This window comes from Mus caroli, unplaced genomic scaffold (genome assembly GCF_978045245.1).
Source record: "Mus caroli unplaced genomic scaffold, Mus_caroli_1 scaffold_4, whole genome shotgun sequence".
Lineage (NCBI taxonomy): Eukaryota > Metazoa > Chordata > Mammalia > Rodentia > Muridae > Mus > Mus caroli.
This window is the reverse complement of record NW_028227259.1, coordinates 134,340,974-134,354,522: the sequence shown is the minus strand read 5'-3', so window position 1 is coordinate 134,354,522 and position 13,549 is coordinate 134,340,974. Positions and strand designations below refer to the sequence as shown.

The 13,549-nt window shown below is 46.7% G+C and overlaps 1 protein-coding gene and 1 pseudogene across 2 annotated transcripts in view; one reads left to right on the top strand and one right to left on the bottom strand.

Annotated features, from left to right (window-relative positions):
* Positions 1-6,683: 6,683 nt before the first annotated feature.
* The window catches only part of Rabgef1 (RAB guanine nucleotide exchange factor 1), a 41,751-nt gene continuing 34,885 nt past the window's right edge, over positions 6,684-13,549 (bottom strand). For both annotated transcript variants that reach the window (XM_021162460.3, XM_021162461.2), the window contains exons 6-9: positions 11,952-12,084; positions 10,274-10,365; positions 8,717-8,973; positions 6,684-8,182 (exon numbers count right to left, since the gene is read on the bottom strand). In XM_021162460.3, coding sequence (XP_021018119.1) covers positions 7,784-8,182; positions 8,717-8,973; positions 10,274-10,365; positions 11,952-12,084 — 881 coding nt within the window. In that variant the 3' untranslated portion in view covers positions 6,684-7,783. The remainder of the gene's footprint in view (positions 8,183-8,716; positions 8,974-10,273; positions 10,366-11,951; positions 12,085-13,549) is intronic.
* On the top strand, positions 12,316-12,681 carry LOC110294318 (large ribosomal subunit protein eL21 pseudogene; annotated as a pseudogene).

Genomic DNA, 13,549 nt, shown 5'->3' with positions numbered 1-13,549 from the left:
ATGAAAATGGACCCCATAGGCCCATATGCTTGAATGTTTGGTCCCCAGTTAGAGGAACTATTTGGGAAGGATTAGGAGGTGTGGCCTTGTTGAAGGAGGTGTGTCACTGGGAGTGATTTTGAGGTTTCAAAAGTCCCTGCCAGGCCCACTATCGTCTCATCTCTCCCTACTTGCTGCCTATAGATCAGGAGGTAAATCTCTCAGCTACTGCTCCAGCACCATGCCTGTCTGCTTCCCTCCGTGGTGATCATGAACTGACCCTCTGAAACTGTAAGCAAGCCCCCAATTAAAGACTTTCTTTTATAAGAGATTTCCTGGTCCTGGTGTCTCTCCACAGCAACAGAACAGTAACTAAGATAAATATAGACCACAGAAAAATGGCTTAAAAGAGAGGAAAAAAAAAAAAAAACAGAATGGGATGACATCATCTTGTTCATTTTTGGTAGCCTGTTTATGTCACTGTCACTAACTCCCAAGTTGCAAGGAAATCTGGAGACGGGGTAAATAACAAGCTGGGAATAAAAGGAGTCTTGAGAGGGAGGCAGAATATTCCATCTCAAAGAAAAACAGGCTTAGAGACAGTGGAGCCAAAGGAGCAGACATCAGGACCCAGCCAAGCCAAGCATGGTGGCTCATGGGAGAATCTCTGGGGATTCAGAACAAGCCCAATGCTGAGCTGTTATTAGAGGCAACTGCATACAAAGACACTGTGTGGCCATCAAACCCTGACAGAAATGACTTATGAAAAAAAATGGGATGTTTAATTGATTATTATCAGGGAAAACAAAGATAAGGAAGTACAGGAAGAGGAAAAAAAAAAACGCATGGGAACAGAAAAGCCATCTTACCCACAAGATCGTCTGTTGTAAAGATCACTTCTGGCTGTCCTCAGAGGGTCAGAGTGCCCTTAGACATGAGTCTCCTTCGAAGAAGAGGCTATATAACATATAAACAGAAAAGCCTTAAGACATAGCATGGAGCATCTTCCTTGAGCTGGAAAGCCTGCTATACAGGCTGCTTCCTTCTGTCCTGTGCCAAGAGTCAGGGTGCTCTGAAGGTACAGAATGTGTCTCTTCCTCAGACAAGGGTGTTGGCAAAACCGAAGGGAGGGACTTCTTGCACGGGATAGCCAACCCCAGGCCAATTCCCACTTAATGGGGGTTCTTCACACTCTGAAACTCAAAGTTCAAAATCTGTCCGCTGCACCCTGGTAACCTCTCTGGGTGGTGTCCTGGGTTAGGTCCTTTTCACGAACAGGCAGGTTGGTACAGTCACCCAATCAGAGCTGGCTGAAAGCTGTGTGAGGTGACCATGGACACCTGTGGAACTATGGATCCAGACCTTGCATTCACTTCAAGCCAGAAGCACATTTCACCCTCATCCAACCTCCAGCAAAACCCAAGCACCACCATGCACTTATTATTATTATTAATTATTATTATTATTATTATATCTTTTTTTACAGTCCGGTCATTATCCCCGTCCCAGTCTGCCCTCTGATAGTTCTTCCTCCCCCATCTCTAAAAGGATGTCCCCGCCCCCACCCCCACCCCATCATGCATTTTTTACCTTCATCTGTGCGTGCAATTTCCTCGGATACCCTGGTACGTTTTGCTTTGCATGCCTTTAATCCCAGCACTCTGGAGACAAAGGCAGGCAGAGATCTCTGTGAGTTCAAGGCTAGCCTGGTCTCACTATGGAGTGAGCTTCAGGACAGCCACAGCCTCAAAAACACAAAACAAAACCAACCAGCCAAAAAGCAAGATGGTGTATGGAATACTGGCCTTCAGCAAGCTAACTACCTTTGATAGGAATAAATAAAACCCTCACAATTCCAATATACATTTTTTTTTTTACTTTAAACCTGATCAGCATATACAGACTTTCCAAGTTTTATAAACAGAATTTGCTATTATGGTAAGTGACTGGGGCTGTTTTAAAAGAGTGGGCTCAATGAGTCTCTGGAAAAGGGCCCTAAGACAAAGAAATCATACCTCCATACCTCTCTTTAGCATGGCTTAAGGTAAGCCTGACTTCTGCGGGGTGGCCCCTTGGCCAGGTAATTGACCAGGCCCATCTGGAATGTTAGGTCCACCCAGGCTGGAGATTATGTTCTCTAGACCAGAAGTTTCGTTTTAACAAGCCTCACCTACTATTGTAACGTTTCCTCCTCGGAAGAGCTAACCTGTTATGACTGTCCTCAGAGCCTAGCAACTTGCCGTGTTTAAGAATTCAGCTGTGCCCCGCCCTTGGGAAATAACACTCCAGATGGGCTTGTAAGTTTACACCCCACCCTAACACACACAAACACACACACACTCACTCACACCAGGGAAGAACAGAGGGTGTAGCATTCAGCTCAGCTGACACTTGACCTTAACCAGGAACGATGAGGGAATGAACAGAGGATGGACACAAGTACAGAAAAGCTGAAGTCAGGAGGCACACACGAATGCTCGCATGCACACATGCACAAATCCACACACATGCACACATTGGGGAAGAACAGAGCGGGCAGCATTCAATGTAGCTGGGGCTTGGCTAGGAACAAACAGGCAAGGAAGAAAAGCTAAGACCCATGCGGGTACAAAAAAAGCTGGAGTCAGGTGAGCCTTGGGCACTCTGACGGAGTGGTCTCAACTACAGCAACAACTCACAACCTCAGCCCCTTCATCGTGGACAGAACAGGAGGCGGCTTTAGCTAGTCTCAGGTGTCTATAGTCAGTCTTCAGCCGGAAACATCTGGGAGAGTGAAGATGCAGCTGCTATGAGCCTAACCGGTCCTTCACAAGTATTCATCTTTGCACACTGTCCACATTCACACTAAAGGGGAGGCTTTGCCAAATTCCCATCATCAACTTGTATACACAGTCACTCAGGGCTTTCTTCAGTTCCCCACATGAGGTGTTAGGTTGGGGCTACATCTTTGTGGTTATGGGAGCCCCCATCCTTACTGGATAAGGCTTTCCAGGTGTGACTGGTGATGGGAGGAGTGTCCACACCCTGTAACTAACCCCGCACTTTCCTGTAAGGAAGCCCACTAAGTTCACTGGCAACACTGGACTTTGCTGGAATTGTGCCTTGGCTTGTCATTGAGACCTTAGAGGTAGGTAGAGCTTACCTTTCCTCCCAGGAAGGAATTACAACATGCCTCTAGAAACACTGAAGAACCATATCAAAGATCAGAGTCCCCAAACACTTTTGGCAGCTCTGGCCCCTGGGAAGGCTGCCACCACCAAGAGAATCTGGCTTTTAGTCAAGAGAGAAACTGGTTACTCTTCTTTTGGATCTTTTTGCTCTAAGTTGCCTAGTCAAATCTTAGCCCATTTTCAACACCCCTGCCCCCTTTCTGAAGAGGTAACGCTAACAGCTACTATGGAGTTGGGGCAGTGAACTTTCTGGCTTTTTTCTAGCTCAGTGGGAGCAGTGGGTGTGACCACTGGGGTACCTCTCCAGTGGACCTACCTATAAGACACTCCAAAAGTGCTCTAATAGTTCTAGTCACGTAGCAGCAAGGTGCAGAGAGAGAAGGAAGTCTTTGGTACCTGCCAAAAGAGATGGGGATGGGGGTGGGGGTATAACATGTCAACAACTCATGTGTGTGAACACTCATTCCCTGGCTGAGGCAATGGTGGGTAGGAGACAGCTTTGGAGATTACAGGTCAGCGGTTAGCATTCCGGCAGCTGCTCCTGGCTTGCCACCTTGTAAGGAGTTCCATTCTATGTTCCAGTTGCCATGACGGACTTAGACGGTCTGAACCAAGCAGCCAGGATAAACCTTCCCTCCCATGAGCTGCTAAGTTGGGTCTTCTGTCACAGCAACATAAAACTAATTACCAGTCTTCGACAGCTCTTTTAAAGCTCCCAACCATCATCACAGTGACAAAAATATTAGTAATTATATGTATTCTTCTTATCCTTCTTCTTTTTTAAGATTTATTTATTTGGGAACACTGTAGCTCTTGTTAGACCCACCAGAAGAGGGCGCCAGATCCTGTTACAGATGGTTGCTGGAAATTGAACTCAAGGACCTCTGGAACAAGAGTCAGTGCTCTTAACCTCTGAGCCATCCCTCCAGCCCTTATGTATTCTTCTTGTAGTAGGGAACCAAATGTCAACTTACTTGGAAGGATGGATCATGAAACTTTATTGATATGGACATCTTTCCCAACACTTGATTCAAATCACATTCACAGTATATAAATGCCAGACTTTCTTTCTTTCTTTCTTTTTTTTTTTTTTTTCCTGAGACGGTGTTTCTTCAAAAAAACAAGAGAGTGTTTCTGTCGTGTGTAGTCCTGGCTGTTCTAGAACTCTGGAGACTAGGCTGGCCTCAAACTCAGAGATCCACCTGCCTCAGCCTCCGCAGTTCTGGCTTGCACCACCATGCCCAGCAATACCACACTTTCTTGTTCAGAAAACAGAATCTCTGGCCACTGTCCTGATGCTGAAATAATAAGCCTCTACCTGAGGCATGAGACCATGATCTCAAGCCAATGAGACCAATATCTATGACCAGGGACATAGCCACAGAAACTCACAGGTCAGCCTTTGTGAGCTGACAGGTTACTTCTTTGTTTTTTGTTTTGTTTTGGTTTTTGATATTAGATGTTATGTAGCCTAGGCTGGCCTCGAACTCCTAGAACCAAGGCTGACTCTGAACTATTTTTCTCTGTTTATACAGTGCTGGGGCTTAGACCTTGAACCCTTGTTCCTCGGCCTCTACCCTGCCAGCCTTGATATGATTATTCTACTTAGCATACAACTAAAAGAAGTGAATGTTTCCAGGAAAATGTAGCCTATGTGGACCTGGATTAGCAGCTAGAAAGTAGAGAAAATAAAGAAAAGGAAAGTATGCCAGCTACTGTAATCACCTGGGCCTACGTTACTCTACCACTGAGCTATATACCCCCAGGCCACGTTATTCAGAAAGAAGATCCTGACTGGTTGGTTATACATGGGTGTGAAAGCCAGAGGTCAACCTGGAAGGAGTTCCTCTGAATAAATGCTACTCACCTGGTTTTTTGAAGATAAGTGTCTCTCACTGGCCCGGAACCCTCCAAGCACACTAGGCTAGCCGGCCAGTGAGCCCCGAGACCCTCCTTTCTCCACTTCCTCAGAGCTGAGATTACAAGGATGTTGCCACCAGGATTTAACACGGGTTCTGGGGAACAAACCCGGGGCCTCAGACATGCAAAGCTTGTTATTTTACCTCCTGAGCCATCTCCTCAGCCAATTCACTGGCACCTGACTGTCATCCACTGCTTTCTGTGTGAACTTAGGCAACAGCTGATTCAAATACTCTATGTCATTAGTGACTACTGATGTGTCCAATTTGGTATAGTTAATATCAGCTTAAATAAAGCATTAAAGTTTTATACTTCATGCTGAAGAGATGACTCAAAAGTTACCAGTGCATATTGTTCTAGAGGAGCTGAGTTTGGTTCTCAGCAACTATACCAAGTAGCTCACTACAGCTGCCTGTAACTCTAGGACCAGGGGATCTGACGCCCTCTACTGGCCTCCGTAAGTACCTGCACTCACACACATGCATACACAGAGACATACACATGATTAAAAACAAAATACTTTTTAAAAGTTACATTCTTGACCTACTTCTATTCCCAAATTATCATACTGCATATTTGTAGTAAGCATTTAGGAAAATATTCTGGGAAAGGAAGAAAGTCTTTCTCAGCTACTTGAATGCCACGACCCTGTTGAAGAATGGTGTCCTGAGGAACTACTAATTTCACAAAGGTGCTGATAACCATTGGAAGTGTCATCCATCTGTGGTCTAAGAAACTCCACAGGGATTGGAGAAGATTCCCCACCGCAGGGCCTCACGGAAGGAGACATCAAGTTAACATTACACTATATAATCAATGCAATATTCTTTGGTTATAGCATATTAACTACTAGGTGCATAACCCCCTTGCTGACAAGAGACCAGTGATTTTTAGCAGAGGCTAGCTCTGTCTCCTAGGAGACATGAGATACTGTCCAGAGGCAGGTTTAGTTTTTCTTTCTCTCTTTGAGACAGGATCTCTACAGCCCAGGCTTACCTCAACCTCACTATGTGTCTGAGGATGATCTGAACTCCTGATCCTCTGGCCTCCACCTCCTGAGTACCAGGATAATAAGCACATGCCACCACACATGAATGGAGACCATGTTCCCACAAACATGGGGCGGGGGTGGGGCTGCTGGTGTCTGAGTACAGAAAGCAGAAATCCTACTCAATATCCCACAATGTACAAGGCAGTCTTGCCATAACAGGAAAATCTTAGGCCCCAATGGTCAATTCTGAGGTTGAAAGTTCTGAGAGATGTCTATGTGACCTGCTGACTCTGTTGCCTGTTGGTAAGGTTAGAGCAGACTATGAAGAGCACAAGGCATCTACTTGCTTCACACTTTGAGAAGTTCCCCCATCAACTTCCATAAGCCTCATTCATTCCTTCCAACTCCCATCCAAGAGCACATCTTTGTATCACAGAATTCTGGGATGATTTGTCTGAAGAAGCGGAGCGTGGTGGTAACAGACCCCAAATCCCAACATCGGGAGGGAGGGAGGCTGAGGTAGGAAGATCTCAAGTTTGAGGGCTACCTGGGTTACGCAGCAACAGCCCGTCCCTAAAGACCCAGGAACAAAACAAAACCAATCAGATAAAAAAGGCAATAGCCCCACAGCACTGTGGGGGAAGTTTATTGGATAAACAGGGAAAGGAAGCTGCAAGCACAGTTCCAAGTCAACTGTACTAATCAGCAACTGTGTGTTCATGTGTGTGTGCTACACATGTATGTAGAGGTACACAGGCACATATGTGGCCATGTGGAGGCCAGAGAGCATCCTTGGCTGTCATTTCTCAGGAGCCGTCCATCTTGATTTGTTTGCTTACACGGGGTGTCTCACTGACAGCGATGCCCCCTGCCCCAGGAACCTGGCCATCTCTGGCTCCCAGCAGAGCTGTCCCAAGTGAGTGTCACCATGCCCGGCTTTTCACCCGGGGCCGGACAGGGAGCTCAGGTCCTCACATCGGTGTGGAGAGCACTTTACTGACTGAGCCACCGCCCCAGGGTCCCAGAATAATTCTGTATGTGACCTAAAAGTTGGCGTTACAACTTCTTCACATGTGCCAGAAAGAACCTCGAGTTAGGGCAGTTAGTGCCTATGTCCTGTTAAAGCTCAAATTCTTTAGATTCTTTTTAGTGGGACAAACCATATAAAATGGCGCTAAAGGCAAACATTCATTTTGTTTGTTTCATTTTCACCTAAAAAAAAAAAAAAATCAGCTCATGAAATGCCATGCACGCCGAGACACCCCTCCCCAGCCCTATGTGTTTTTTTTACATATTTACAATTTTACATATTTACTTATTAACATTATCTTCTATCTTTACAATTACAAAATTATTTCACACTGGGAGAGTGTGGGAACATAGAATTCATTTCAACATAGACTTTATAGCATCTGTTTTATCCTTTAAAAGGCAGTGTTTACCCAAAACCAACAACAGTGTCTACACAGAGGAAGCCCATGGGAAATCAGGGAGGACATAAAAGAACGACACAGAATTCACACAAACCTACTCCACCAGCTCAAATAAATAGTACATTATTATTTACTAAGCTTCCCCAGCTAGGAAAAGAAAAAAGAAAATAACCAATTCCTAAATCTGTACCTTAAAAATACTTTGAAATTTTAAGCAATCAGTTCATATTCCGGACCTGAACAGTGGAACACAGCAGCTCCCAGAAATCAGCCCCAAATAAACAGAGCCATCACCCTGCGTACACCTGAGGCTGCAGAGGGGGAGGGAGCTTGTCGTTCTCCACATTCTCAGAGTCGATGGCTGCTAAGGGTTGGTTCGGGGGCTTAATCTCCAGTGGGTATTTCTCAACAATGTCTTGAACTTCCTTGGCAATCCCGTCTGTCCAGTCTATTAAGTCTTTTTCAAGTTTCTTGGCTTCGTTCATGATCCTTTCTTGCCGTTCATTCAACTGAGACAGGAGGTCCAAGTTCTTATACATTTGCTTCACACCTAAGCAGGCCTCCGGGGGCCAGCTCTCAGACTCCTGCTTCCTGGGGGATGTCTGGCCAGACATGTACCGGTCAAAATCCTCCTGACTTAAATTCAAAGACTGGGCGTCTAATTTCTCAATGAAAGCCACAGCACAGCACTGCAGAGAAAAGAGAACAGCATGGCGGTCAGCAGAAAGGCTGCAAGAATTCAGGCAGAGTTTTCAATCTTTCCCCATTCCTAGGTCTGAGGATTGAACAAGGGGCCTCATACATGCTGGGCAAGTGCTCTGTCACAAGCTATATATCTTCTGTCCTGTCTCAGAGATAATTAGTAGCCTAGGCTAGCCATAAACTTACTAAGTAGCCAAGCATGATCTTGAATTCCTAGTCTTCTGGTTCCTGGTACCTCTGCTTCTAGAGACTATAGGCATGGGCACCAGGCCTGGCTGTCCTCTTTACCACAGGGACTCACAATGTAACCCAGCGCTTTTGACCTGCCCATCCCATCCTCTCAGCTGCTGATATGCACCGGCCCAGCTTCACAGCTCTCCTTCCCTGCTTCTCTGAAGACTGTGGTCCCCTCCACTCTGAGAGGCACACATCCTCAGGAGCTCTGAGCTGTCAGAGGGTCCAAGACCAACCTCTCACCTCCCTCCTGGGTCCTCTCCCTGCCTTTGGGAGTCCCATTTTACCAGGTTGGTGAAGTAGTAGCCATCCTCGCCCGTCATGAGCCGGCTGGGGTTGCAGAAGCGAGTGATGTACTGGATGTTGGACTGCAGGCGAGGGGGGTTGCCCTTCAGGACGATGTAGATCAGGGTGGGCAGGAAGTCATCGGCAGAGGCTGGTTCATTCTTGGTGATCTTGATGGCATTGAAGATGTGCTTGCTGCACCTGGTGATGCAGGCCAGCTTGTCCCGAGGCACACGCTTTGAGTCCATCTCAATGATGTCTGTGAAGAGGAGGCACCGGGCCATGGGAAAGGAGAACACAGCTTTAGAAGTGTCACACCACTTCTTATTGTTCACTTGCTTTCTGTGTTTTTATTTGTTCAACTGGAGCTTATATTTATAGCCCAGGGCTAGCCCCAAATTCCTTAAGCAGCAAAGATGACCTTGACCTCTCAAGTGCTGAAATGGTGGGTGTACAACCACATAGTGGATGGGACACAGGGCTCTGTAGGCTGAGGTCCACCCCCAGCCTCTTCTAACAAAGCTCTATACTCAGTTTAGAAAGTCTTCGCTGTGCATACCGCTTCTCGGGAGGGGATAGATATGGTTACAGACAGAAAGGCCTCGAGTGGAGAAGAGTGGTAGCAGTCACTGTCAGTTCTAGCTGTGTTTGTCATCTCAATGATCAAAGCCTGACACTTCCGGCCAGCACCATGGCTCGGTATATAACAGTACTTGCTGATGCCTGTGAGTTCAGTCCCCATGAAACACACTGTAGAAAGAGAAAACTGATTCCCACAAGTTGTTCTTTGTCCTCATAGCCCCAAAGAAAGACAGAAAGACCGACAGAGGTGGGGGAAGGGACATGTTACTTTAAAGAAAATATCAGAGCCGAGCGGTGGTGGAGCACGCCTTTAAATCACAGCACTCGGGAGGCAGAGGCAGGCAGATTTTGGAGTTCGAGGCCAGCCTGGTCTATAGAGTGAGTTCCAGAACAGCCAGGGCTACACAGAGAAACCCTGTCTCGAAAAACAAAACAAAACAAACAAACAAACAAACAAACAGAAAATATCAGAAGAATGGGACCAGAGAGGTGGCTCAGAAGTCAAGAGTACTGGCTCCTCTTCTAGAGGACCCAGGTTCAATTCCCAGCACCTTACAACTGTCTGTAACTCCAGTTGCACAGAAATACACATAGACAAAACACCATTGCACATTATATATCAACCAATCAATAATTTTTTTAGATATCAAAAGCAGTTCAAGTGGAAAGGAGAGAACTCCATCACAAAACAAGAAGGGGGAGGAACTTACTTGCTGCAGTGTGCAGCACCCAGCACTCAGGAAGCAGAGGCCCAGGCATCACTTGAGTCTGAAGCTAGCCTGGTCTTGCATAGCACGTTCCAGGCTAGCCAGGGTTACATAGTGAGATCCTGTCTTAATTGAAAGAGCAAAAGGAAGGAAGAAAGAGGGAGAGGAGGAAAGGAGGGCAGGATTCTAAGGGCTTCCCTATGGGTTATACTGCAGCATCATGGTAAGCTATGGAGAACAGTAAGATGTAAAGCTCTCAGCCACACTGACCTGTGATCGCTTTCACCACCATGTCGGACACTTCAGGGATTTCCTCATTGACAGGGACACAGAGCATCTGAGGCGTTACCCAGTGCAGGGCCCTGCAGAGACAGGAGTGGTCAGGAAGAGGGTAGACACTAATCTTGTTGTTCGTCCAATCAAAACAAGGGTAGCACTGACTTATTAGGCAATCCCAAGTTCAAGCATATGACTCTTCCCTGAATGCCATGGCTTCTGTGCCTATCACAGCAGAGGACAGAGGGCAGAGTGTCCTGTCTCAAAGGAGATTCTCCTGTGAAGGCTGAGAACCCATACCTGCTGTCCTCACAGTCCACAGCTAGTCCTGCACTGTGACACCCTGCCTTCCATGTCCAAGACACTAGAGTCCCTGAAGAGGAAGAGCTATGTCCCCATAACCTCAGTCACTTCCTGGCTCACCCTGACTATGCTGGTCTCTGCTGCTGAGTTCTCCATGGGCAGGGTTACTGCTCTGAACCTACCCCTCAGCCTTGGACTCTATTTTGCATCTATCTGCCAGGCGTCAACCCTATTTTCTGGTGCCGCATCTCCATGTACTTACCTGAGACCTCATTTGGGGTTCCTCAGCCAAGAAACTCACACTTGGGTGCTGTGAGGGCTAAGCTTCATTGATAAGTTGACTCAACTTAGAATGGCCTAGAGGACACCCTGGATTCAGCGGTGAAGGCTTTAGGAGATTAACTAGGGGGATAAGAGCTGTCCTAAACTTCAGTGGCACCATCCATGGGCTGGGGACTCAAGCTGAGTAAAAGAGAGAGAAGCATGGTGGGCAGACCTGTAATCCCAGCAGCTGGGAAGCAGAAGTAAGAAGATCAGGGGATCGAGGCTAGCCTCAGCTACATGAGACTCTGTCTCAAAAAAAAAAAAAAAAAAAACAAGGGAAAGAGTGCTGGAGAGATGGCTCAGAACTTAAGAGCATTGTCTGCTCTTGCACAGGTCCTAGGTTTGGTTCCCAGCACCCACACGGGATGCTCACAACCATAGGCAACTCCAGACTCAGGGGACCCAATGCTTCTGACCTCCATGGGTTCCCGTATGCACGTGGTGCACATACCATGTACTCAGGCACATTCCTGTACACATGAAGTAAAGGAGGAGAGGCCTCCTGATGCAAGGAGTCAGAGGGAGCCCCAGCTCCATGTTCCTGCCATAGCTCTGCCTTCCCCACCATGGTGGGGTATCCCTCCTAGACTACAAGCCAAAACCAATCTCTTCACTTCAGTTGTTCCTGGCAAGTATTTTTCCACAACAGTGAAAAAATAACTACTACAGGCTTGTCTCTAAGCATTCCACTGCTGCTGAACTGCGAAGTCTGGGTACACCCCGTGAGGTCCCTGAGAAGGGGTCAGTACAAACTGCCAAAGCCATGCCTACAGAGGAAGAAAGACACACGTCCTCCACCGCCTTGAGACTGACAGACACAGTTTTCTGCTGACAAGGCAGCAGATTCCTTGAAGCTTTTAGGGACCTAGAATGATCTCACACAGCCAACATGGGTCCTCTCTCCAGCCAGACAGAAAAGCTGATTATCCTAAGCCTGGCTGAGATGCTCCTGCTGCTACTGCCCCAGGCTGGAAGCTCATACGCACTTAGCCACATGCTATCATTCCGTTCTAGGTTGTAGAGATAAAGCAGACACTGCGATCACCTGATTCTTTTTTGAATGGCGAGATCTTTCTTCTCATCATCAGTAGTCTCTGGGCAGAACACAAACTTATAGAGACGCGTCATGATGTGCTTTTCGATCTGATCCATTATCTTCTCCACTTTCTCTGGAGGCACTGGAATACACAAAGGGGTATAGCAGCTCAAGAGAAGGATTTCAAAACAATACTATTTCTGTATTTTCCATACAGAAAAAAATTGCTGTCCGCAGCCATCTTCCAGTAACTCGCCAAAATGACGAACACAAAGGGAAAGAGGAGAGGCACCCGGTACATGTTCTTTAGGCCTTTTAGGAAAACATGGCATTGTTCCTTTGGCCACACACATGTGAATCTACAAGAAGGGTGATATTGTAGACATCAATGGGCACTGTTCAAAAAGGAATGCCCCATAAGTGCTACCACAGCAAAACCGGAAGAGTCTACAATGTCACCCAGCATGTCGTGGGCATCATTGTAAACAAGCAGGTTAAGGGCAAAATTCTGGCCAAGAGGATCAACATGCGGATTGAGCACATCAAGCACTCGAAGAGCAGAGACAGCTTCCTGAAGCAGGTGAAGGAGAACGACCAGAAGAAAAAGGAAGCCAAAGAGAAGAGCACCTGGGTGCAGCTGAAGCACCAGCCTGCGCCACCCAGAGAAGCACACTTTGTGAGGACTAACGGAAAAGAGCCTGAGCTGTTGGAGCCCATTCCATATGAATTTATGGCCTAATGTATACAACGAAAGAAAGTACCAGGACTGCAAAGCGTTTTCCTTAAAAAAAGAAAAATTGCTATAAACACACCTAGTAAAGAAACATTAAAAACCCTCTTTATAAATTCGTAACTATTTGGGCTGGGGATGTGCCCCAGCATGCATGAAGCCCTGGGGTCCAACCCCAGCACCATATAAAGCAGGCATGGTGGTGCATGTCTGTCTTCTTAGCACTTGGGCGGTAGAGGCAGGAGGCTTAGGAACACAAAGTCTTTTAGAGGCCAGCCTGAGCTATGTGAGACTCTGTCTCAAAAAACAAAAACAAAAACAAGACAAAACAAAAAAACAAAAACACAATAAAAGAAATTACAACTTTCTAATCTAGAAATTGTACAGCATTCCCACCTTTTTGCTAAACTGGTTCGCTGGAATCTAGCAGGTATATGCCCTGCCAAGTAGGAAGACTTCTGTGGGTCCCTCTCTATTGCTACACTGGTAAAACACTTGCAATTCCCAAGGGTGCCAAGTGCTGGCAAACGTCCTTTCCTCTGCAGCTTCCCACAAAGCCACCATGTTCTCTCTGAAGCACGCATGAGGACATCAAGCATAGCTCAGACATACCCTCAAGTATAGCGTCAACAGAAGGCCAGAGGAGCTCTACAGAGCAAACCCACAGCTTGAAGTGGGTGAGTCTCATTTTTTTCTGCTCCAACTCCCCTCCCTCAGGTTTATGTCATTGTGAACAGTGACTCACCAAATGGCAATTCCAAGGTAGGGATTCATACAGAAACCCTCCTGAGCCTCTCTGATCTTCCCCACTATACTCACAATACAGGAATTATATTATTCAAAGAACAACCCAATTGCCCAGGTCATGCAAGGGCAC